A 25,057-nucleotide genomic window follows, 5' to 3' on the forward strand; every position below is an offset into this window, starting at 1 on the left:
TTATTAAATAAAATCTTACTTCTTTCTCCTAGCTACACATCACAGATTAAAATGAGTAGTTATATATGCAAGCTGAGTTGACTGGTTTGCTACTATTTGCTACTGGTTTGCATTGCTACTATTTGATAACCAACCATTTCTCTTTGATCTTCAAGCTGGTTGCTAAATAATCGTAGTTATTCTTGTTAAGGGGTAATCTTATATTATTATTATTATTATTATTATTATTATTATTATTATTTATAAAGCGCCATCCATTTTCTTGGTGAACAAGCATGAACAAGGGTCTTGGCGGAAGAGACCGATAGGAATGGTAGAATTCTAGTGAATTCTATATCCCACAACATGACATTGCTTCCCTTTACAGAGAAGCCAGGAGCCATCCCCTCATCACCCTTGGCAAAGAAGACAGGAGCATACATTTACCCTTCCCATCACCCTAGGCCCTGAGGCTATAATTCCCTTCTCTTGCCACTGAAGCCCACTCAGCTTGAAACTCAGACATGCAAGAGCTTATTGACAGAGCTAATAAGAACATAAGAAGAGCCTTGCTGGATTAGACCAAGGGTCCATCTAGTCCAGCACTCTGTCAAGCAGTGGCCAACCAGCTGTCAACCAGGGACCAACAAAACAGGAGATGGTGCAACAGCACTCTCCCACCCATGTTACCCAGTAACTAGTGTACACAGGTTTCTGCTTCGAATACTGGAGCTAGCACACAACCATCAGGGCTAGTAGTCATTGATAGCCTTCTCCTCCAGGAATTTATTCAACCCCCTTTAAAGCCATCCAAATTGGTGGCCATCACTATATGTTGTGGTAGTGAGTTCCATAATTTAACTAAGCACTGTGTGAAGAAATACTTCCTTTTATTTGTCTTAGATCTCCCACCCATCAGCTTCATGGGATGACTCCGGGTTCTAGTATTCTGAGAGAGGGAGAAAAATGTCTCCCTATCCACATTCTCCATATCATGCATAATTTTATACACTTCTATCATTACCCTCCTTTTTTCCAAGCTAAACAAACCTAGTTGTTGTAACCTCCCCACATAAGGGAGATGCTCCAGCCCCTTAATCATTGCAGGGCGGAGGTAATAGTGTAGGCTTCTGCTCAGTGTTCATTAATTCTTCTGTAGTCTTTGTCCTTCTACCAAGAGGGGCTAATAAGTTTATATTTATTTGCGAAGGACAGAGGTGAGCTATGTAATTTCTTGGCAAAAGTCAAAGGTGATGAAAGGGTAACCTGACCTTGCAACATGGAAAGAAAGATGATCAAATAGCTATTTTGCAAATATCTTACAAAATCAGGATGTGTAAGATGGTCATCAATTTGTTATTCTGGATAACTAAACAGGCCTGAATGAACACTGACCCTATATCTGCATCAACCCAAAATGTCCATACTTGTCTAGGCACTTCCTGTAAATAGACATTGTACTGGAGTAATAATTTATTATTATCGTTAATATAGGATTGGAATATGTTGTTATTCCATATGGAAAAACCTATTCACACCTGGGATTGCATGTACTCTGGGCAGTTTTTTATCTGGGCAGTTTTTCATTTGCAGAGAGCAAAATGTTTATGGTAATTGACTACGCCTTGAAAATAGCGTAGTCAAGGCGTGTACTGGAGTTAGAGACAAAGTTAGAGAAACACCAGTCTCTGGATTATTGTGCATCTTCATTTGGAAGTTACCTTATACTTGAGCTTGAAGGTTTTAATATATAGCACAAATGCTTCATAAGAGTGATTACAGTTTTTAGATTAGTGAGTTTTTAGATTCATAGTTATCAAGTAGGTCATGAAGATTCATAGATTCTTCATAGATTCATAGTTCTCAAGTAGGTCATGAAGCAATAACTGAGAGCATACTTCCAATCTTGGATATAGTCCAAGACTGGAAGCCTCCTATTTCGGAGTATCCAAGGATGAATACTCTGTCCTCCTTTTTCCTCTAGATGGGCCTTCGAGCCCGTCTAAAAGAGTTGTGCTGGCAGGGGCTGGGCCACGGCTGGAGAGGCCATAGGGTTTATCATATCCCAGCCTCTCTGCCCCCATCCCCGCCCCACCAACCAGAACACCCCATTCTCTCTCCAGCCACATCTGCGACTTTGGGAAGCAGCCAACACAGTTCTTTGCGCAGTGGCTGCAAGAGAGCAGTGGACAGCAATCAGATCTGAGGGTAGAATCCAACTAAAGTCCTAATTAGAGCAGCCTCACTGAAATGAATGGGACTTGAGACTAACTGAAGTCCCTTTCATTTCAATGGGTCTACCCTAAGTAGGGCTATATTTGAATTCTACCCTCAGACTCTCCCTTCTGAGGTAGTAGCAGTGTCTACAGCCCCAGGATTGCCCTCTCAGGGACCACAGGATTGCTTTCTCCAGTGCTTTATAAATAACCAACAAAAATTTCATAAAAATAACAAAGATAACAATGTAAATTGTATTATCACCAAGCTAAAAGAAAAATCAGATAGCTGCTTTAGCCGAAAGTTGTCAAAATATAGATATTTTAATATAGCTAATTTAATACAGTTAATAAATATGGTTTAATATAGTTAACCAAAGCACATATGTTCCAGTGGGCTTTTAGTACATTTCTCAGCTGATGAAGCCCACTGGAACTACCTTTACTTCATAAGAGTGTTGTCTAAAAAGGGTTTCAGGTTTTACAAACAAAATTGCTTAGATTGCTTTGGTAATACACTTCCTTGAAAAGATCCTATATTAAAGACTCTGTATCTAGGGTTGGCTATTTCACTGATATAATTAAAGCAATTCTGACAGCAACTCTCAAACATTTGGATTATTATATTTTTATCTCTGCAAAATATACAAATATCACATTTTAATCAAACCAAAAAAACATCTTTATAGAATAGGAAAATGCCTAAATCAATAAGCCATCCAAGTAGACAGATTTCATGAAGTTAATAAAAGAGAGCCAGTTAGCTGAAAGTCTCAATTTTATTTTTACCATCTCTCAGACAAGTCTATCTACCCAAACAGAAAAAGGTTGGAGGAGTTAAAATAGTCGTATTGAACTAAAATGATGTGCCGAAATACGTCAGGTAGAAAAGTATCAATAATGAAAAAGGAAATTGTTAAATTTCTATTAACACTTGCAGGGAGGAAATAACCGTCTAAAGTGTCTTACCTAACAGCATCTGTGTCAAACAGGAGATTGGGTTTGTCAATCAGCCCTAAGGAATAAAGTTGATATGCCAAAGCACATTTCCCAACCATAAACTGGGCTGTGTTAGTGCGATCCAAGCAGTCAACACAATTGGTTCGAAGAACTCCTGTCTAAGAAAGAATTGTTATTAAACTCAGGGCCAATAATTAGTTCAAAACCAATCAGTAAATGTCAAATTCGTATTCAGGATATTGCAGTGATAGTTTTAGAGGCTTTTTGTATAAATACTGACCCATAATAACATCAGTTTCAAATCAATACCTGTAAACGGCCAGTGGGAACCACAAATCCTCCTAGCTCATTCCACCTGTAAGACAGAACAGTATATGTCACAGAGCATTTTTATTGTAAGAACTCTGTTCCATCCATCTTCTCTGAGTCAATAAAGTGAAATCTTGGCGGTGGGGGAATCCTGTAGAAACTTACAGATCCAGGTTGAATCCTAAGGGAGATAATTCTGTAGAAACTTAGTTCTCACAACTCTGCTTTAATAGAGTAACCTTGAGTGGCTGCAGTAAACAAGGAAGGTCACAGTGCAGAGCAAGCTTGTGGAAAAGTCAGCTTATATAAAGAAAAGTACAGACTTAGCTTTCAGTTCACTCTCAGTCTAGGATTAACAATAATTGGGTTCAAATGTATGAGCAAAATGAAATCTATATCTGATTTTAAATCATGTAGTCTGGTATCAGAAAGATATTTATGTGCTTTTTTAAAATCTTTGAGGGAAGACTATTTGGGGGGGTCTGGGCAAGGTAAACTGCTCCAGGAATCTCTTCCTGCACATTTTTTAAAATGAATAAATTAATGAAAGAGATATATTAGGAAATATTTTTCAATGGGACAACATATTTTTGAATTAAGGATTTGGAAGGGCTGAATTCTATTATTACATTATTCAATATGCAAAGCAAAGGATTAATTAGCACAATATGAGGCTATGCCAGTTTTTTCGGTTTGAACATGTTATATATCCACTCATATAAACATATGGTCCTCTTAGGCTATAATCCTACATACCAGAGTTTGGCAACAGTCAGGGCCAATTTCCCCCACAGAACCCACTGGGGGCCACACACCCTGTTAGAAATGCCAGTGCTGCCATGGTACATGGTGACAAATTCGGTGATGGATTTTCAGTAACAAATTTTCAGTGGCAACTCGGGAAAGAGGGAAGATGCAAAAGAGGCCCCGAGTTAGTTCCATTGAACTCAACGAGACTTACTTCTGAATACAAGTGCATAGAATTGCAGGCACAGGGAATTGCCACCAATACAGAAGTGCTATCTGGCTCCTTCTAATAAAGGTCTGATTGGCAAGATCAACTTGATATTAAAGAATTTACTAACTTAACAGACATTTTTTTAAAAATGGAAAAAAAGATTTACAAATGGTGTGGTCAAAAGAGGTCTGGAAATGGATTAGTGAGAATGTGGAGAACAAGGAACTGCATTTAATTTAAAGTCATTTTTGTTAAAACTTTGCACCAATGGTATATACTACCAGACAAGATTAAAAAGAGTTACAGATTGTTGGAGTTGCAGATTATATGCATATATTTTGATATTGTACAAAAGTAATATATTGGACATTTATTTTGTTATATATTGAGCTTATTACATAATAAAGGACCCTTTAGACATCATTGTAATTTAAAGAATTGCATAGAAATGCCTAATTTAGAAATTGTTATTAATTTGTTAATAGCAGCTAAAATTTCTACTGCTTCATTTTGGAAAAAGTGTATCACTCCTCCTTAATCTGAGTAGTTTTTCAGGATCTGGGATCTTGCTAACTTCCTGACACTTAGAGTAGTACGACAATGGAACCAATTACCTAGGAAGATCGTGGGCTCTCCCACACTAGAGGCATTCAAGAGGCAGCTTGACAGCCATCTGTCGGGGTGCTTTAAGGTAGATTCCTGCATTGAGGAGGGGGTTGGACTTGATGGCCTTATAGGCCCCTTCCAACTCTACTATTCTATGATGAAATTATCATTACATTGATGTAAGAGAGAATCAGATATTTGAAAATGGATTTATTGAGAAATGGAGTGGCTTTGTTACTTCCTGGCACAATACATTTCGGGATATATGTGACTATATTCTTGATTTTCACTGATTTTAAAATGAAATATGGATATGGAAATTGATTTATCACCTGTTCTGTACTTCTATTTTCCTGTTTAAAAAATAAAATAAAAGTAAAATACAAATTTAAAAATAAAACATTCTTATAAAAATTTAAAAATAAAACTTAAACATTTAATGCTATTCTATGATCACTATGACTGGGTTCGAAAAACACGATAACCAACAGTGTGTTGAATAGTCAACGGTGGCTTAAATAGTCAACGATTGGTTATTGTGTCGTCTGTTAGAACGTTTTCACACCACAGTTGGTTATTCGACCAAAATAACCAACGCTAATAGCCAACACTGTGCAGAATTGGTTATTTGAACAAACAGTGGTTATCGTGTCGTCTGTCGGGCACCGTTGACTATTTTGTTGCAAACAGTTGGTTATTTTCGGTGACTAGATTCCCCTGGCAAGAGTGACCAATGGCAGCTGCCACTCTAGTCTAGCCAGCAGAACTCACAATGGCTAATGGGACACCAGCGAGAGGACTGAGAGGGGGAGAGACGACAGAGGATGTGTCAATCAAATACTGTTGACTAATAATCAACTTGACTCTGGCCTTAATCCACACCACAGTTGATTATAATCATGTTGTGTAGGGAGTAACCCTTTGATAATCAACCATCAAGTTGACTATTAACCCACCATTGACTATTGTTTTGTCTGAATGCAGCCTATAAGTGAGATCATGTAGAGAACGTTCTCCTACAGCCCAGACACTGGGAAAGGGTAAAAACTACTGATCCTGCTTTATCCCTTCTTGGGAACGCAAGAGTGAGATTATGGTCCTGGCAAGTCTAATTTGGATGGGAACTTTTCTTCTTTGGAAGAGCAGTTGACTCACAAAAGGCTATTTTTCTGCAAATATCCAAAGACTGAGAAATGTTATCACGTCTTCCTGTAGGAGTAGTGCTGCAAATGCTATTAGCATATAGATGATGCTGTATGTTTTGCAATAAAATAGAAATGTTGAGCCTCAAGACAAATTGTTCCCAAGAGCAGCTCACATTCCCCTTTAAATGAATTGCCTGTTAATAATATTCTTTAATATTAATGGCTTATTCACTGTTGAATAATACATGAAAATATATTAACAAGTAATATCAAGCAATTGCATGCGGTAGATCAATAACTGTATAACTAGTCTCAAATTCATAAACTGTAATGAATGCAATCAACCAGTACACGTGCAACCTTTTTCAGAACGCACACTTAAGACTTGTATTTTGCTTCTTAGGCTGTTCCAAATTATCTGCTGCATGCATGAAGAGCAATATATCTCAATGACTACACTAAGATCCCAACTGAAACAAATAGGAGAAGAACAAGAGCACAAATGTGTTAATGTGCATGTGACAATGATTTCAATGTCTTGGGAGTCCAGAGTTCTCTCGCTGCAAACAGAAGGGCTCCTTCTGTTGGTGGAGGTAATTGGAATTAACTTCCCACTGATGGAAGGAGTTGGGGCAGCCTCTAGCACCAACTCACATACTACTCTGGAGGGTCTCCCAACCCTCCAGAAAAGATTTTTTAAAAAACATAGGGGGCTGCAGGAGGGAATCAGAAAATCTCCCCTTCTACCTGCAGGATCATCCAGTTTGCAGATTTCTGCTCTGCACAACAATGCATCCAACACAATGGTATTTCTGCGGAAACTGACTTCATGTTTGGAATGCATAGCGTATCTGCCAGGTGTCAAACCATCCAGAGAAGACCCAATGTGGGGCAGATCTTATTACATGCTAAAATAGTGTTTGTATTTCCTATAAAACATACCGTACATATGACTTGGACAACGTGATCTCTACTGATGGGCTTTCAATCTGGAAGATTTTGTTTCTATATGATTATATCCATATAATTATATCTTTACTTAGAAGAACAAAGAGAGCCTCCCTGAACAGTGAGTAGCTATTTTTCTCTATGCAGCAAGTCAATCACAGCTTGAATAAAGCTCCTTTTCAGGAGTTGAGTTGAGCAATTTAATTCAGATATCTTCTTTCCAATCACTTCCAACGAAAACTACTGTGAACAGGGAGCAAGGACTAACACACTGAAAAGAAACCTATTAGCCAAAGGTCAACTAAAGTCCTTACAAGGCTGTGGGCACAGAAGGAATAAGGGGGAAGATAATCTGGTCTCCAACAGCATTAGAAATGGCCAAGAGGAAAATGTTATCAAATAAGGCAACTGCAATGGGGGAGGCTGCTACCTTCAAGGACAGAAACTGGGCATCATGTTTTATCCAGTGATGATCTGATCCTGGAACTTCAGGAAAAAGGGCACAGGGAGACAGAATGGAGTTTCACCAATGGCAGAGACATCTCCTCCTTATCTGCACCTGCCTGGAAAGCAATACTAGTCACAGAAGGCCTGGCAAGTAGAAGATGACTAATTGTCAGTTCTGGGTAAGAAAAACCCTGTGGGCTATTTTGTCCAAGACTACAATGAAGTAGGAAGAGGCTCTTTGCTGAGTCAGTGATCTCTTTGCATGGCTGACCAGGAACTTGTGGCTAAAAACAAAACCAAGGGCACCTCACTTGTCTATTCTTGGAGTGTGCCAGCCAATCCTTGGAACTCAACAGGGAGGGAGATACCAATATCTATCCAGGCTTGCATGTCCAATTAAAACCATTTTAATGCCATTTGGCTGTATCAAAAGGGAATCAGCTGGCTCACATACCCAGGCTTCACATGCACTGAGTCAACATGCAACCTCCCAAGCTCTTCTGAGAGTAGGAACTAATGCAACTCCCCTCTGAGCTCTAACATTCTCCCCTTATTTTGCTTTCTCTTTTTTCTCTCTCCTCTTTCTTCTAGATAGGCTAGATGAGAGCTGCAGGAGACAACCAATTGGAAGTGGGTGTGGATGGAAAAGGTCCCCCATAAAACAGGGGTGGGCAACTTGTGGTTCCCCTCAGTTGTTTTGGCCTACAACATTCATCAGCCCTAGCCAGCAAAGCCATAGGCCCAAATACCTGGAGGACCACAAGTTGCCCACCCCGTTGTAGAAGTCTGTATTCAAGCTTGGCTCCTCGCTCTGGACTGAAGCCTTCCTAAAGCTGACTTCTGCTTTCAACTTATTTATTGTATTGGCTGTCTTTTATATCTTATACTGCACACTGCTCTGTGTCATAGACCAGGACCTGAACCCTTGTCCTCAGAATATTCCAATTCTTGTCCTCAGAAGAAGAAGCTCCAGACTTAATGGTTCAAGGAGAAGATTTGGCTAATGAAAGGCATCATCAGGTTTCTACTTCCCTGAGACCCAGCTCTCAAGAAAGACCCCAGGGGTTAGGTTCCCTGCATTCAGAAGAGGTTGCATTACCATCCTCAGACTCTAAAAACTCAGGCCATGAGGGAATTAGCATGACACAGCCACTCCCATGCTATTGGAGGTGGAGATTGCAAAAACCAGCCATGCCCCTTTAAGAGACGAAGCCTCAGCCAGAATGGAGGCAAGGCCAACCAGTCTAACTCCAGCAACACTTCCATTTAAACCTTAGTCCTGTGTAACTTCCCAGCATCAACTGAAATTTTCCATGGTACTGATCTCTTTTTGTCTTGCTTCCTGAGAAACCTGATCTAACCAGACCTGACCCAGAACAGAACCCTGCAACCCAAACCATGTCACAGAGCGTCATCAGAACTCACAGCCTGAAATGGTACACTCTGAGAGCTGATGCTGAAGGGTAGATAATAAATGATTTCATAACAAATATATTAAAAGCCATTTATTATGTCTACGTAATATATTACTAGATTAGCATGCGAGAAACAGAACTAGATTGTCACCAATAGCACCTTGACAATAGCGTGGATTTAAAAGTTAATGACTGGGAAATAATAAAGGTTGTACAAGTCCTGACAGCATTTTTCTTCTAGAATAATTAGGCCTGTTCAACCGTGAATCATAACATGTTAGCTGCACTTAAGTGCCATTTAATGGAATAATTAGATGCAACTAATTTATCCCGCTGATTTCTATGGGGAAACACAATGGGAAGTAACCAACATCAGTCCTATGTAGAGTAGAACCACTGAATGGGCCTACTCTAAGTAGGACTAACCAATGAACTTTCTTTGGATTGGGGTCTTGTTATCGTTATATAATTCACAAAATAAGCTTCAAATTGGCCAAACTCAAATGATCCAAGAGACAACAGTTCATATACAAGAGTGCTGTCATCTTAACAAACACGATGAGATAATTATGCAATAAGACTTCTTCAACCATCTAATCCTGGTGCTCAGCTGGTTTTGTGAGTAAAAAGGGCAACCTGTCTAGAAGGCTGCAAAATCAGCCAGAGAAACTCAATATAGGGCAGATTCTTATAGGATAAACTAGTTTAGCGTTCCCTGTTTAGTTCATAGAAGCTGTCCAGCGGGGACCAGGGCATGGTCTGAAAGCACATGATACAAGCATGATACCTGCAGGCAGGTTTGGGATCTAGTCAGTACCTGGAAAGTTATGAATGCCGCTTTGATTTCCATGGAATAAAAGTGGGATAACGCTGTAATTAATAAATACATTAACCAAATTTGGACTGTTGCTTTACTGTCCTCAAGAGCAGGGATGCACAAACTTTTTGAACCCAAGAGTCACACCAAGCAGTACTAGGGGGCCACACATAAGTAAACACATGTACGAACACACACCCCTCTGTCCCCCCCCTCTTTTTATTTGTATTAGGATACTTTTAGGATGGCTTTAGGATGGTTTTTTAACTGTGTATACTACGTTTTTAATCAGTATTTTATGTATTTTATGCTTGCTGTTGTTCCCCGCCTCGATCCAATCGGAGAGGCAGGTAAGAAATATATTATTATTATTATTATTATTATTATTATTATTATTATTATTATTATATCTAGTTGAAGGTACCCTCTCCCCATCTCACCCTTCTGGTTTTTTTAATCATACATTTTTTATTTCATTCCACTTTATTTATTTCATCCCATACCATGCTTTTTAAAATGTACATTCCCCACATGCCTGTTTTCTTCCCTCTACATTTGATTAGATTTCATTTCCCTCCCCCTCTGCTTCAAAGCATAATCCTCAGTTACTTCCCAAAAGCCCTCTTGGCAGCACAGGCAGCAGCAGCAGCAGACAGCTACTAGTTTTTGGCTGAGAGTCTGCTAGGTGACACTTTGGGAGATGCCCCAGGGCGGGGGGCAGGGAGCTCCATGGTTCCTGACATAGATTCCCTGTGTCCCAGAGCATCAACAGAAATAAACAGAGGAGGAACAAGGAAACATTCCCCTCAGGATCGCTGGAGTTCCTGACAACATTAATCCTTCAAAATGAAGGGAGGAAGAAGTTACTGGTAACCTTCAATTACTGCTCTTAGAACTGTTTGTCATCACTTTCCAGGAAAGCAAAAACTGCATAAAATAAAAAGTATAAGAAATTTGCTCACAACCCAATTCACAAAACACTGTCATACGACAAGCAAAGATACAGGTTACCCGTTGTTGTTGTTGTTATGAAAATGAATGGAGCATAATTTCATACTGGATGAGCATTTGGTCGTTAATGATAATGACGATTTCAAACTGCTTTTAAAATCTTTTAAAATGATCACATAAAACACAGAGCTCTCTCATATACATACTTTTCATCTGGGCGCAAGACATTGCAGTAGGAATCTGGCCGATTCACGAAGAAGCCAGTTTTCTTTACCACATTCTCTGCGATCACGTTCAGTCTGTCAAGCACGTTGCACAGTTTGCTAAATGGGAAGAAAAACAAACACACTGAACCCAAGAGACTTATTTTCCTTGTTGGAAAAACATCTTCAACACCTTCGCTTCAGTTTATACCAGCCTCTCCTGCACTTTGCATACATTGTATCAAAAGCAATATTTTGATGCAGCTTAAAAAGAAGATAGGAATTCTTTGAAAAGTGGAACTCATACATTGGCAGTAAAGCCATAACCTATTAGCCACTTTCATATCTGTATAGCAACAAACAAACAAACAAACAAACCCACCTTTATAGCATCTCCAGAAGGAGAGATCACTAGTGATCAGATAACTCAGCTAGTATTGCTCATACAGACACTTTGGATAAGCAGTTCAAAGAAAATGAAGTGATGAGGCCATGTGAACCCAGGGGTGGGCAATATGCAGCCCACCGCCGCCACCACACTGCTGAAATTTGTGGCAGCAACAAATAGTCCTTGAACCTCTTGAAGTTGCCTGGCCCTGGCCTAAGGAATCCAAAGAGCTTCTGACTAGTTACCTTGATTTTCAAATGCTAATAAAAACAAATGGTACACAATCCATCTAGGTTCCCACGATACACTAAATGGAAGATGGTGAAGTTGAACTTCTCCAGGTCCACAAAAGGTAAAGAATGCCACTTTCCTTCTTATTTTGTTTTATTTGTGATGCTGCTCTAGAGGAAAGGACACACACACACCTCTTTGTGTATTTGGCCATGTCCCAAGGAATATAGACAATAGCATGTTCAGGAGGTAAAAATTGATTGAGGTAGGTCACAGCAGCAACAAGCTCTTCACTCAATATCCTTTCATGTTTTCTTTTTTCACGCTCCTTCAAAAAGAAACATGAATTGAAAATTGTATGCATACACCAAGTACGAATTCGCAAGAGACAGAACACACATATTAACAGTTATAATGCTAAAGAATTGCAGGATATGAATGCAACCCGTACCTTTGTGGAGACAATTACTAAGGATATCAGAGTGGCAAAACCATAGAAAGTCAACCACTGGCAGATCTGACCACCTGCTCATTTTACTCAACCGAAAAGTTAGGTGCAGGGATCTTATGAACATACTTTCGTTTCAGATGTTATCAGCGCAAATAAGAAGAGTCAGTATGGCTTACTAAATTTTAACTTTGCTGTTTTAAATTTGTATTTTAAAATGTGTATTTCTGCACTGCTGCTAGTTTTCTCCTGGTTGTGCTTTTATATTGTATTTTATGTCATGTTTTTATACTGTTGTTTTATACTTTGAATGGTTTTAATTTTTGTGACCCACCCAGAGAGCTTCGGCTATTGGGCGGTATAAAAATGTAATAAATGAATAAAATAGTCGCAGGGAACTCACAATAAATGGGAGTTAGCATTAGCACTAACATAAATTATGTTAAACTAGCATAAGCAGAGAAACCCATTTCACAAGCGAACGCTTTTGGCATTGCGCTAGAAGTCATTCATGCTAGTACAACGTAATTTAAATCATTGATAGTGTCAAATATGATACTGCCGAATATTTCCATCGTGCTCATTTTGTAGAGCCTGGGATTTCCTCCAACCCAGCTTATTTGCATTCCCCCCCCCCAGTGATTCTAAAGTGGTAGTTGTTGATAGGAAAAATAGAATTCTAAGTAGCATCAGAAATGTCAGCCACACTTTGGGAAATCCTGAGTTCTGAAAAATTATGGGCCTATTACCATGAAGGCACACAAAATTATTTGTGCTTCCCATGCACTCCTCACCCACCCATATGCTGGAAACATTATTCTGTATGAATATAGCATCCCCATTTAATTAAACCCCTCAGTATTCAGGTTTCTCCCAACTCCCAGAACATTTGAAATAAGCAGTGCTTTAATTCTACCATCTTAAACCCAAACTTACTCAAACTGTAACATATGTCCTTAACGAGCATATATATGGAGCATATATACACACTTTGCTATATACCCTATTCAAACGCAAGTCACACGTAGCTGTTCGCTTTTCTCACATCCCATCTCCTGTCCCTTTTCTCTGTGATTTCCTCCCTCCCCTGCCATCTCACTTGTGTCACCTGTCTTTTATGTTGTCAGTAGACTTCTGTTTCTCTTGCATAACCTTTGTGGCTTCACAGTACAGAAGTGATAGAATAATAAGTCAGAAAGGTTAAAAAGGAAATAGAAACAGAGCAGAAAAAATAAGAGCAAAAGCAGAACATAATGGAGGCCAGCATTTACTGGGCCCGTAAAAAGATTATATCTTGAGGCATATACACACATGACGAACATTCTGCAGAAAATACTGAGAATCTTTTTTTAAAGGTAAAGGAGTGAGATTTACACACTGACAACATTTTTTTTTTTTTTGCAGAAGAAGATGTCTTTGGTGCCAAATTCTGAAGCTTCTTCTGTGTTTTAGAATACAATATTGTTAAAATATATGCCATGGAAGTCATAATTGCATAAATAACCAGGAAAGACATTGCACTAATTACTGCCCCTTTCCACATCACACTAAGCAAGCAAATGCCATTTAAAACCCCACCACCACAGATTGACCTTAACATTTTTTATTTTATTTTATTTAAGGATTTTTATGCCGCCATTCAGCCAAAAAAGACTCTCATGGCGGCTAACAAAAGTATTTCTTGACAGTCCCTGCCCACAGGCTTACAATCTAAAAGACATGACACAAAAGGAAAGGGGATTGGGAGGGAGGAGGAGGAGGAGGGGGGAAAGGAAAGCAAATTCAGGCACTACAATCTTAGTTGGAAAGTTCAGCATTTACAGTTGACAGCAGGAGGGAGGGGGCTCTCAGCTGGAGCTGGACCCAGGCACGGTGGAGAGGTGCCTGGCTGCTGCTTCCTCCCTCAATGATTATCCAACAAATATAAATACTCAAATTAGAAAGGTTTCCTTGTTTGTTTAGGGCACTGATTCAATGCTTGCTCACATGTATAGGATATAATGCTTCCTCTTCCTCCTCCACACATGAGTGGCGGGAGAGCATTAATTTTAACATCCTGGTCTTAAGCACCTACAGAGAAACACATTTTCAGCCACACTCCAAAAGCCCTGTGAATAAGAGCATATAGTGATTTTCATGTGGCAAAATTATGTGAGCTGACTTCACATTATAGCTCTAACTCCATCTACAAATATAAGCGCCAAAACCATTTTATTGCCAGCTATGTCCAATGTTGTTTACAGCAGCCTCGTGCTTGGCTTCTTACAAGGCACATTTCCAAACAGGGGGGAAATGTGTTTATATTTTCAGCTGATGGATTTACCAAGTTAAAAACTTGCAGCACTTCATTTACAAAAACAACAACACAGAGAGAGAGAGAGAAAGAGAGAGAAGGGGGTGAACTCATAGGTTGACAGTGCTGAACAGCCGACGCAGTAGAAAGAAATTAAAAAATCCAGTACAAAAAGTTCACATTGTGAATCATACCTAATCTTTGAGTCATTAAGAGGTTTAGGAATAAAAACAGCTTCTTGAAAACCACACTATGTTAGCTTTTCAGTATACTTTAATATCAGACACACTGAAAGCTTGAGTTGCTACATAACATTTTGGATATTCAAACAAATGGGGCCTTGCAATAAAATTGCTGCAGTGTTGAAGGGCTTTCTTTCAGGTTTCAAGCAAACCCATTCCATTCTTCCTCCCCACCCCACTCTACCAGTCAGCCAGCATTTGGTGCCCACTGAGCATGCTCAGTATTGGGGAACTTTCCCCCACCCTTAGGCAACCGAAATAACCCACTGCGACCACCACACGACACAATAACCCACAATAACACACACTGCAGAACGTGGGTTGTCAGAGTGGGCTATTTTGGCCAAATAAATGCAGGTTGCTTACCTGTAACTGTAGTTCTTCGAGTGGTCATCTATGCATTCACACATATGGGCTTTGCGCCTGCGCAGAGACCAGACCGGAACCTTCTATAGCTGAGTGGAACGTTTTTGGCGGGAACCCCTCCCCCACGCTACCGCGCATGTCCATGGGGTTCCCGCCCTTACCTCAGTTTACAGGAGTCCGACATTGTGCCCCCATAAACATGAGTGTAATAAAATAAAGTACATTCCATAATATAACAGTGTTATTTTTAAGTCTCACACCACCAAGTGGGGATGGCGGGTGGGTTGTGTGAATGCATAGATGACCACTCGAAGAACTACAGTTACAGGTAAGCAACCTGCATTTCTTCTTCGTGGTCTCTATGCATCACACATATGGGCGAGTAGCAAGCTGACATACCTTTGGAGGTGGGTTGGTGCATCATCTGAAGATCTCTGAAAGCACTGTCCTCCCAAATGAGCAGTCCTGCCTCGCACGGGTGTCCAAACTGTAGTGCTTGACAAACGTGGATGGATTGGACCACGTTGCGGCTCTACAGACTTCTGCCAAGGGAACACCTCTGGTGAAGGCCACCGATGTTGAAACAGCTCTGGTGGAATGAGCCGTCACAGGTTTCACTAACTCTAATTTAGAAATAGAGTAGGCCAATTCTATTGTCTCCACTATCCAGCGTGACAACCGCTGGCAAGAGACAGGGAGTCCTTTAGAAGGCTCCCCATAACAAATAAACAATTGCTTTGTTTTTCTAAAAGTCTCTGTCCTGTCTTTGTAAAAAGCAAGAGCCCTTCTTACATCGAGAGTATGCAAGGAAGACTCAAGAGGTGTAGTTGGATTAGGAAAGAAAGCAGGCAAAGTAATATGCTGGGACAGATGAAAAGTAGACACTACCTTAGGTAGAAAGGCTGGGTCTGTGCGTAGCACAACCTTATCTTTGTGAAAGATAGTGTATGGGACATCTATCCTGAGAGCTTTAAGCTCACTTGCCCGTCTTGCCGATGTAATGGCTACTAAAAAGACAGTCTTTAAGGTAAGCAACCTAAGGTCTGTCGAAGCCATGGGCTCAAAAGGCTTGCGTGTCAATGCCTGTAGTACAACCGACAGGCTCCATGGCGGCACGATACTCTGCACAGTCGGTATCGTGTTCTTAAGACCTTTCAAGAATTTCTTGGTTGTTGGATGGGTAAAAGGTGTAAAACCATCTATACCCTGGTGAAAAGATGTAATCGCAGCAAGGTGAACCCTGATGGATGCGAGCTTAAGTCCTTGCTGGAAGAGTGTCAATAAATAATTGAGGATGAAAGACAAATGGCAAGATTCTGGTATTTGACCATCTTTTGAAGCAAAGTTCTGAAATCTTTGCCACTTTGCCGCATAAGTCTTTCTTGTGGAAGGCTTTAGTGCTGCTAATATAATGTGGTCCACAGTCAAAACTCTGGTCCCAGAGGAGGAGTGGCTGTTATCCTCCATGCAGTCATCTTGAGGGTCGACAGATCTGCGTGTCGAACCTTGCCCTGGTGTCGAGACAGGAGCTTCGGTGTCGACGGGAGCCTGATGTAATTCCCCTTCGATAACCGAAGAGCGTGAGAGAACCACGTCTGTCGAGGCCACCACGGCGTGATCAGGATGCAGTTGGAGTTGTCCATCTGGATCTTGGCTAGCACCCTTGTCAATAGTGGGAAGGGAGGAAACATGTACAGGAGATTTCTTCTCCAAGTCCTGGTGAAGGCGTCTCCTAGAGAGTGCTTTCCTCTTCCTGCCCTGCTGCAATACTTGGCGCAAATTGTGTTGTCTTCGGTAGCGAAGACATCGACAGCAGGGTGGCCCCAGTATAGAAAAAGGCTTTCCCGCACCTCGGCGTCGAGTTCCCACTCGTGGTCGACAGGGAAGGACCTGCTGAGGGAGTCCGCAATAACGTTGTCCTTGCCGGCTACATGGATCGCCGTCAGGTAAGTCCTTCTCTTTATGCACCAGTTCCATATCCTGAGTGCAGACCGGTTCAGAGGGTGTGATCTTGTTCCACCCTGCCTGTTGATGTATGCCACCACGGTAGTATTGTCCGTCGCGATCAAGACATTCTTGCCCTCGATCAACTGTGCAAATGCTCTTATTGCATTTTCTACAGCCATGAGTTCGAGGTGATTGATGTGCTGTTCTCTCTGTGATCGAGGCCAACGACCTTGAGCAGTAAGGGAGTTGCAATGAGCTCCCCATCCTTCTAAGGATGCATCCGTCGTGATCGTTACCGAAGGCGCCTGTTGTTGGAATGGAACGCCTTCGAGAAGAGTCGACATCGAGAACCACCATTTCAGCGATGCCCTGACTTGCTTCGGTAACGAAAGGTAAGTTCGTCGAGCATTGAGCCTGAGATCGAAAGTCCTTAAAAACCAGGCCTGCAATACCCTCATTCTGAGTCTTGCAAACCTGATGACTGCCGTAGTGGCTGCCATCAGGCCTAATAGTCTCTGGACTGTCCAAGCCGATACTTTCCGGCGGCTCTCGATGTCGATGGCTAACTGCTGCAAAGTGTTCGCCCTGGTTGAAGGTAAGTATGCTCTTCCGTCTCGAGAGGATAGGGTTACTCCTATGAAGTCCAATCTCTGCTGTGGGGTCAAAATGACTTTTCGTGGTTCACCCAAAGCCCCAACGAGTCCAATAGGTTGAGGGTGGTTAGTATGTCCGTTTGAAGCGTCTCGCTGTTGTCTGCTACGAGGAGCCAATCGTCCAGGTATGGATAAACGTAAATGCCTTTCTGCCTTAGATGGGCGCATACCACCGCCATGACTTTGGTGAAGACCCTCGGCGCCGTGGCCAACCCGAACGGAAGAACGGTGAATTGGTACTGGGATGTACCGATCGAAAACCGAAGGTAAGCTTGATGCGACTTCCTGATGGAGATATGGAAGTACGCATCCTTCAGATCCACCACTGCGAACCAAACGCCTTTTTGTAGAAGCTGTAGAATTGAAGCAACCGTTGTCATACGGAACTTCCTCGGGGTGATGAACTTGTTCAGTTGTCTTAAGTCCATGATCGGTCGAAGACCTCCATCTTTTTTCGGGACCGTGAAGTAACGAGAGAAAAATCCTTGATTGAGTTCCTTTGCGGGTACAGGAGAGATGGCTCCCTTCGATAGCAAGGTCTGTACCTCGAGCAGCAGAGGAGAGGATGGAGTCGTTACTTTCACGCCGGAAAAAGGAGGAAGGGCATCGAGCTCGATGGCATAGCCCGAGTTGATGATAGTGAGCACCCAGGAGTCTGTTGTAATTGACTCCCATAGATGGTAACGGGGTGCTAGGCGGTTCGCAAAAGGGGGTGGATCTGGGGCCGAAGAGTCAAACACGCTGCTTTTTAGAAAAGTCAGGTTGCCTCTTGTCTTGTTGATATCGGCCCTGGTATGGCCTCTTCCTTTGCAACTGCTGTTGCTGCTGCCGAAGTTGAGGCTGGTACTGAGGCCGGTATTGCTGGTGCTGTTGCATTGACGGTCTCATCCATCTCTTTGGCCTGTACTGCGGTGGAGGAGCAGTGAATCCCATCTTTTTAGCCGTTGTTCTGGCTTTGTAGATGGAATCCAGTGTTTCATCGGTGTTAGAGTGAAAAAGTCCCTCGCCATCGAATGGCATACTTTCTATCCTCCACTTGGTCTCATGGCTCAGATTAGCCGATCTGAGCCACGCGTGTCTCCTTAGAGATATTGCGCCCATCATGGACTTCGAATGGCAGTCCACTTGGTGTCGAGCCGTGGATAACTGCTGCCTGGCGATGGCTGAAGCCTCATTTTGAAATACCCTCGCCAGTTCCTTCTTGTCCTCCGGGAGGTGTTCGCATAATGAACCCATCTTTTCCCATAGGAAAAGCTGGTACCTCGCCATCGTCGCTTCGTATGATGACGCTCTAATGCCTAGGGAAGAAGAGGAATAAATCCTTCTGCCAGTCTGGTCTAATTTCCTCCCTTCCCTATCCACCGGTGCCGAATGTGCCTTTTGAGATTGTCCTTGGGCTGACTCAACCACTATGGAGTTAGGCTTTGGATGTTGAACCAAAAATTTTGCGCCTTCCTCCTGGACTCGATAAAGAGTCTCTAATCTTTTAGATGTAGCCTGAGTCACAGCAGGTGTCTTCCAAGACTCTTGAGCAGTTTGCTTCAATGCATGTGGAATGGGGATAGCCAGTCTTTGATTGGTAGTAGTTTGGAACACATCATAAATGGGATCCACAACCGATTCATCCGTTTGATGGATATCTAGTCCTAATGCCTGTGACATCCTAAGCATATGGTCAGAGAACCTGACCATATCGTCCGACGGAGAGGAAGGGTCGTTATCGTGAACCTCATCCTCCGGCGAGGGCATCGTTGGAGTTGCAGACACCCTCGATTCCGAGTCTGACGGGTAGTCTTGCTCAGGAGAAGACATCGTAACCACTTGTAACTGAAGTTGGTCTGTTGGTACCGTGGGAACTGCCTCGGTCGATGCCGAAGGTTGCATACGGTGTCGAGGAGTAGACACCCTCGATGCCTGATGGTCAGGCGATGCAGGTAATGGTAATCGGCACATCCTTGTCATAGGTGGCGGTTGCGCGTAGTAACCTTCCCGGGGACTCTCTCGATCCGGAAGGTAGTGCTGTGGACGGTATTGCTCCCATTCGTAGTCTTCGTATCCCAAGTGAGGATCGGAGTATCTGGAAGCTCCATCCCATTCACGGCGAGGTGTAAGTCTTGGCGACGGTTGTATTGGGATTAATCCCTGCAACGTCTGAGGCCTTGTAGGCTGTTGGAAAGAAGCCGCTGACGCAGAATCTCTTATTTCGCCCTCCGAAAGGCTGAGCGAGCGCGTCGGTACCGTGGCCATCGGCACCGACTGAGATCTCGATGCCGAGGGAGGCCTCGACATCGAAGCGATCGGAGCAATGGGAGGAGTAGAATGACTCCTAACCGCCTCAGGCGCTCGAGGAGACGCTAGGGTGGATCTCTCAGCGTCCCTCTTTTTCTTCTTCTTCTTCTTCTTCTCCAGCTCAGAAGAAGGCTTAGGAGTTCTGGCTTTCTTTGAAATCTTCTTTGCCATAGAACTCGTCAAAGACCGGCCAGGTGTGAGGGGTATCTGTGCCCTATGAACTCTGGCTTGCACCTCAGTGCTGCGGTCTGCTGGTTTGTCGGTAACGGACTTACGGATTGCCGTTTTTTCAGTAACGGACTTACCAACTGCCGTTTTTTCCATACTGGGAGCCTCAGTAGCCTTGAGAGCTTTTTCCCACAATATAGAGCGAAGTCTGTCGGCTCTATGCTTCCTAGTTTGTTTTGTGAACGACATACAGTGGTGGCAGGCTTCCACCACGTGTCCTTCTCCCAAACAAACGAGACAAAGGGAGTGCCCGTCCGTCGGAGGAAGTTTCGCTCCACACCGTACACACTTCCTAAACGGGGCTTTCGTTGCCATACGGGCCTCAGGCGACCGAAGTCGCTGAGAGAAAACTATCTACAATTAAATATATATATATATTTTTTATATATAGATAAGAAAGAAGAATTAGGAAGAAAGTGAAGAATGAAGAGATTGAAGAAAGAAATGAGTAAGTTAACTAGAAAACGCTAGAGGTTCGGTTAAGCTGGTCTATGCACGATGGCGGACGACGAAGAACTGAGGTAAGGGCGGGAACCCCATGGACATGCGCGGTAGCGTGGGGGAGGGGTTCCCGCCAAAAACGTTCCACTCAGCTATAGAAGGTGCAAAGCCCATATGTGTGATGCATAGAGACCACGAAGAAGAACCCATCATGGGATAAAAAATTCCCGACAGACAACACGATAACCCATGATAGGTTAATAAGCCACTTAATCTATCATGGCATTGGAACACATGAAACAATCCTAGATGTACACTTTATCTACTATTAGGTGGTAAACAAGGAGCTAAATTTTCCAAAGTGCTGAACTATAGACAGATAGCTCAAACAAAGTGCCTCATCCATTACACTTCCCCTTATGTAGGGTGAGGTGTGGGGTGCTGTTCTAACTAAACAGGGACTGGAGAGAACCGAGATTTCTCTTAATACACCACCCCCAAGAAGCATAATTCTGTGAACCCGATGTATGTAAATGGGGTGGACATGTAAAGGGTAATTAAGAAATTAAGGGGCATTTCTGGCATGAAGAGGGCATATATATATATATATCCTAACCTCTCCCTTAAATGTTTTTTTTTAGTGTAATTGTAGATGTTATATGTATCTTTGTTTGTATGTATTATGCGTGATGTTCGTTTAGATGTTGTTGCTGGAAAAAAATAAAAATTATTATTAAAAAAAATATATACACCACCACCCACCACCACAACAACACAAATATAAAAAACAATAATACTGCACACAGCCCTAGCCACCATAGCCAATGCCGAGGGATGATGGGAATTGCAGGCCAAAACATCTGAAGGGCCACAAGTTGCCCACCCCTGTCTTAGGATATACCAGTGGGGGCATAGAACAGAACACTGCAGTTTCTCCCTGGTGTTTTTGAGTTTTCTGAGGCTGTGGCTGAGGGGATTAAAAAAAACAAAAGTAAGAATTTTCTGGTATAACTTGGCTCTGACTTCATGTGAAGTATTTATTTTATTTTTTTAGTTTTTGACCATTTAAAAGTGCAACCAGTCTGCATGCAAGTCAATGGAGTATGTAGCTTCTGCATTCAACTATATGCTTGATTTGGGCTGAAGGAACAATCGCACTTGCCTTCCTCCCTGTGCAGATGCCGGGAAGGAAGGCAAGTGCAGGTGCAAGGCGCCTTGCGGTGCCAAAGTGCCTCCGTAAAGATGGGGGCTGGGACTCTAAACCAGCTTTAGCCCCACCTCTGGCTTGCAGTATTAACAGTAGACTAGACTGCAAGGCTGCGGTACGCTACCTCCAATCTGCAACAAGGATATAACAGTGAACTACACTTCAAGGCTGATGTATTCCACTCTCTTAGACTAACTCACAAATGTTGGAATAAAAGCAATGCATAGCACTGCAGGCTTTTGGGAAGTGATGCTCTCAACTTCAACCCAACATCCAATGCATTAAGTGTCTACCACCTCTGTACAACACTGCAGGACTGTTGTAAACCACTCAGAGCTTGACCTGGATTATTCAGTGTAGGCTGGAAGTGAGTGGCTTATAACAGAAGTACAAAGAACTACATTTGCTTTGGAATTTGCATTAGCAAGATTATTTGTAAATGGTTCACATTTATTAAGAGATCAGTTAGAAAGAGCAGGAACTCTTCTCTTTGCTGCTTCCTTTTGAGGGGTAGAGTACAGTGGGGGTGAATACACTGGTGCCCAATCCCAACTACCTTAAAGTCTTTGATTTTTCCACTGCTCTTATTTTCATCCTGGGCAACATTTAAAAATAGCTTCTCAGTGTGGACCACAAAATGACTTCTCCAGACAATTAGAAGGTTCTCTCTACTCTTTTTATCTCTGGGTCTCTTTCCTCTACACCCACTCCATTCTATTCTCCCTCCCATCCAGTTGCCAGTCCCCCACCACCACACACACAACTTGGTCAGTTATTCTCCCAGTATTTTAACACTTAATTTTAACTTAAATTTAAATTTTACTGTTTTAACACTGTATTTTAATTTTATATCAATTTTGCTGCGTGGTTTTTATTCTGGTTGTGCTTTTTATATTGTATTGTGTATTTGTGCTTTTAACCTGTTGATTGTCTTAGTATGATTTTAATTTTTGTGAACCGCCCAGAGAGCTTCGGCTATTGGGCGGTATAGAAATGTAATAAATAAATAAATAAATAAATAAAGTCCAAGTCAGTTCATTATAAATAGCATTCATTGTTTATCATGTCTTGTCTATGAGTAGTAGCTCATCATACAAATTCTGCTGAGACAAAAATATACATATAAAAGATCAGGCATTGGCTTAACAACAATAGTACATGATGTGCAATTTTAAAAATACTTAATAAACTGTGAATCAAGGGGTCCTTTTCCAAGGAATGTAAGCCTATGCGGCAGGGTCTTGCTATTTACTGTTTTACTCTGTACAGCACCATGTACATTGATGGTGCTATATAAATAAATAAATAATAATAAGGAGAGATTCACAAAACGAAACATGACTGCTTTTGTTCTTGGAAAACAGACTAAGCGTTACCTCAATAGAGTTGGCACTGGGTGAGGCTAGATGGATGGCCAATTGATAATTTACAGACTTTTTAATACAATAGCAAATGCTGATTGTACCTAACATATTAAGGCAGAACGACCAACATCAGAAGGAGAATGTAAATGAGAAAAGGGAATTTCCTAATGCAAACAAGCACTGATGAAGGTGTGTGTGTGTGTGTGTTTGTAAGATGTCCTTTCCTTTTAGTAAAAGATAGAACATCAAGATAAATACCTGCTGACCAACAGGCTTCAGACCTTTCTCAACACCTAGTAAGAGACCCACAAACACTTGGTCATCACAAGATTTTTCCTGCTATGAACGACAACCTTTTATTAATATTTTGGAGCTAGCGTGAAACCTTCTCCCATCTGTTGCTTTTTTATTTTCCAGCAATCTTCAGGATTGGTTTTAATTATTTTAATGAATCTTTTGGTCTCATATGCAGCTTTCTCCCCCATCTCTTCCAGTTTTTAAAGAGCTATGACAAGAAGCACCTGGCTTGGGTCCAAGTTCTCCTCCACCAGCTGGATACAGCAATTTAAAGATGTCACATGTGAATCATCACTCTTGTAACTACAGTCTCTTGCCTCCATCTTTGGCTCTAAGCCTCCTATGCGCATGTAGTCTAAACGTGACTGCATCACCTAGAAAATGTGCTTACCTAGACAGCCAATAAAACAAGCTGATGCTATGTACTCAATAATTCTATCAGTAACATTGACCAACTTGTGAGGGATTCTGGAGCTTGGAGGAAGAATAGCCACTAGTAACTGGCAATTTATTTATATTATTATTATTATTATTATTATTATTATTATTATTATTATTATTATTATTATATACCGACCCATAGCCGAAGCTATCAGATTCACTTCACATCTTTTCCAGGTCTGGCCTCTTAGATGAGAAGTTCCCTTTGATAATAAATGGCTTACCCACTGGTGCTATTCGGACGTAACAGCAGCATCCAGTGGCAAATCATGGGTTAATTAACCCATGAATTGCAAGGACGTGTGCTGCATCTACACCGCTTCCTGTTTCCATTAATAAACCTCGAATGATGCATTGGAAGGTTGTTTCCATGATGTTCAAACAGAGACACTTAGAGTTGTTCATAAGTTAAACAACCCTAGATAAAATCATGGCTTGTTCTTGGGTTAACTTGGAGTTATGAAGAACCCCAAGAGCTGCTGTTTGGACATTATGGAAACAACCCTCAAAAGCCACATTAAGGATTGTTAATGGAAACAGAAAGGATCTCATGCATGGCTGAGACATGGCGCATGTCCCCACAATACATGGATTAACTTACGATTTGCCACCGCTATTATGTTCAAACAGAGTCACATTCTATGACACCCTTCCTCCTATAGGTGCAGGAAAGGAAAATCTGCACAACTTTGGTTTGGGTTTTTTCATTATTTCTTGAATCACTGCAGGGATGTTTTCCTATTTTCAAACTTTTTTATTGCCTCATGTTTTGTAAAGGTATTCTGATTATTTGGGAAGATACAGAAGATCTGAAGAGGTAGCTCCTTCTAGAGCACTGCAATCCTGGTAACTTGAGAAACATTTATCAAGAAGTTGGACTTATAACAACTTTTTCTGCCTTGCTGTGTTTGAATTCCAGCATTATGAACAACTGTCCATTAAAATCACTTGCCTGCCTCTTTATGGCTGTGCCTGTTCGGTTTAGAAGCTCGAGTGAGGAACCTCCTATCAGTGACTTGTATATGTTTAACTTAAATTAAACTAAAATGACTTTTCTCCTAGGCTGAGCCAATAATAGAAGCTGAGAGAGACTGAGCAAGAGTCACATTCAAATACTCCTACAGGACTTGCATACTCTTCTCTTAAGCAAATGGAACTTTGGAATGTCAGATTTGCTGTTGAGCAGCTGTTCTGCAAGAATCCTGGAACAAAGCAAGTGAAATTATATTAACTGTTTGGATTGCTCTTGGTTAGCTTTCTTTCCACTG

At 41.7% G+C, this 25,057-nt stretch overlaps 1 protein-coding gene across 1 annotated transcript in view; it reads right to left on the reverse strand.

Annotated features, from left to right (window-relative positions):
• Positions 1-25,057, reverse strand: part of FIG4 (FIG4 phosphoinositide 5-phosphatase) — an 85,652-nt gene that overhangs the window by 30,004 nt on the left and 30,591 nt on the right. Inside the window, exons 11-14 of the mRNA XM_063124796.1 lie at positions 11,768-11,901; positions 10,958-11,074; positions 3,465-3,510; positions 3,165-3,313 (exon numbers count right to left, since the gene is read on the reverse strand). Of these exons, the coding sequence (XP_062980866.1) occupies positions 3,165-3,313; positions 3,465-3,510; positions 10,958-11,074; positions 11,768-11,901 (446 nt within the window). The remainder of the gene's footprint in view (positions 1-3,164; positions 3,314-3,464; positions 3,511-10,957; positions 11,075-11,767; positions 11,902-25,057) is intronic.

This window comes from Elgaria multicarinata, chromosome 4 (assembly GCF_023053635.1).
Source record: "Elgaria multicarinata webbii isolate HBS135686 ecotype San Diego chromosome 4, rElgMul1.1.pri, whole genome shotgun sequence".
Taxonomy (NCBI): Eukaryota; Metazoa; Chordata; class Lepidosauria; order Squamata; family Anguidae; genus Elgaria; species Elgaria multicarinata.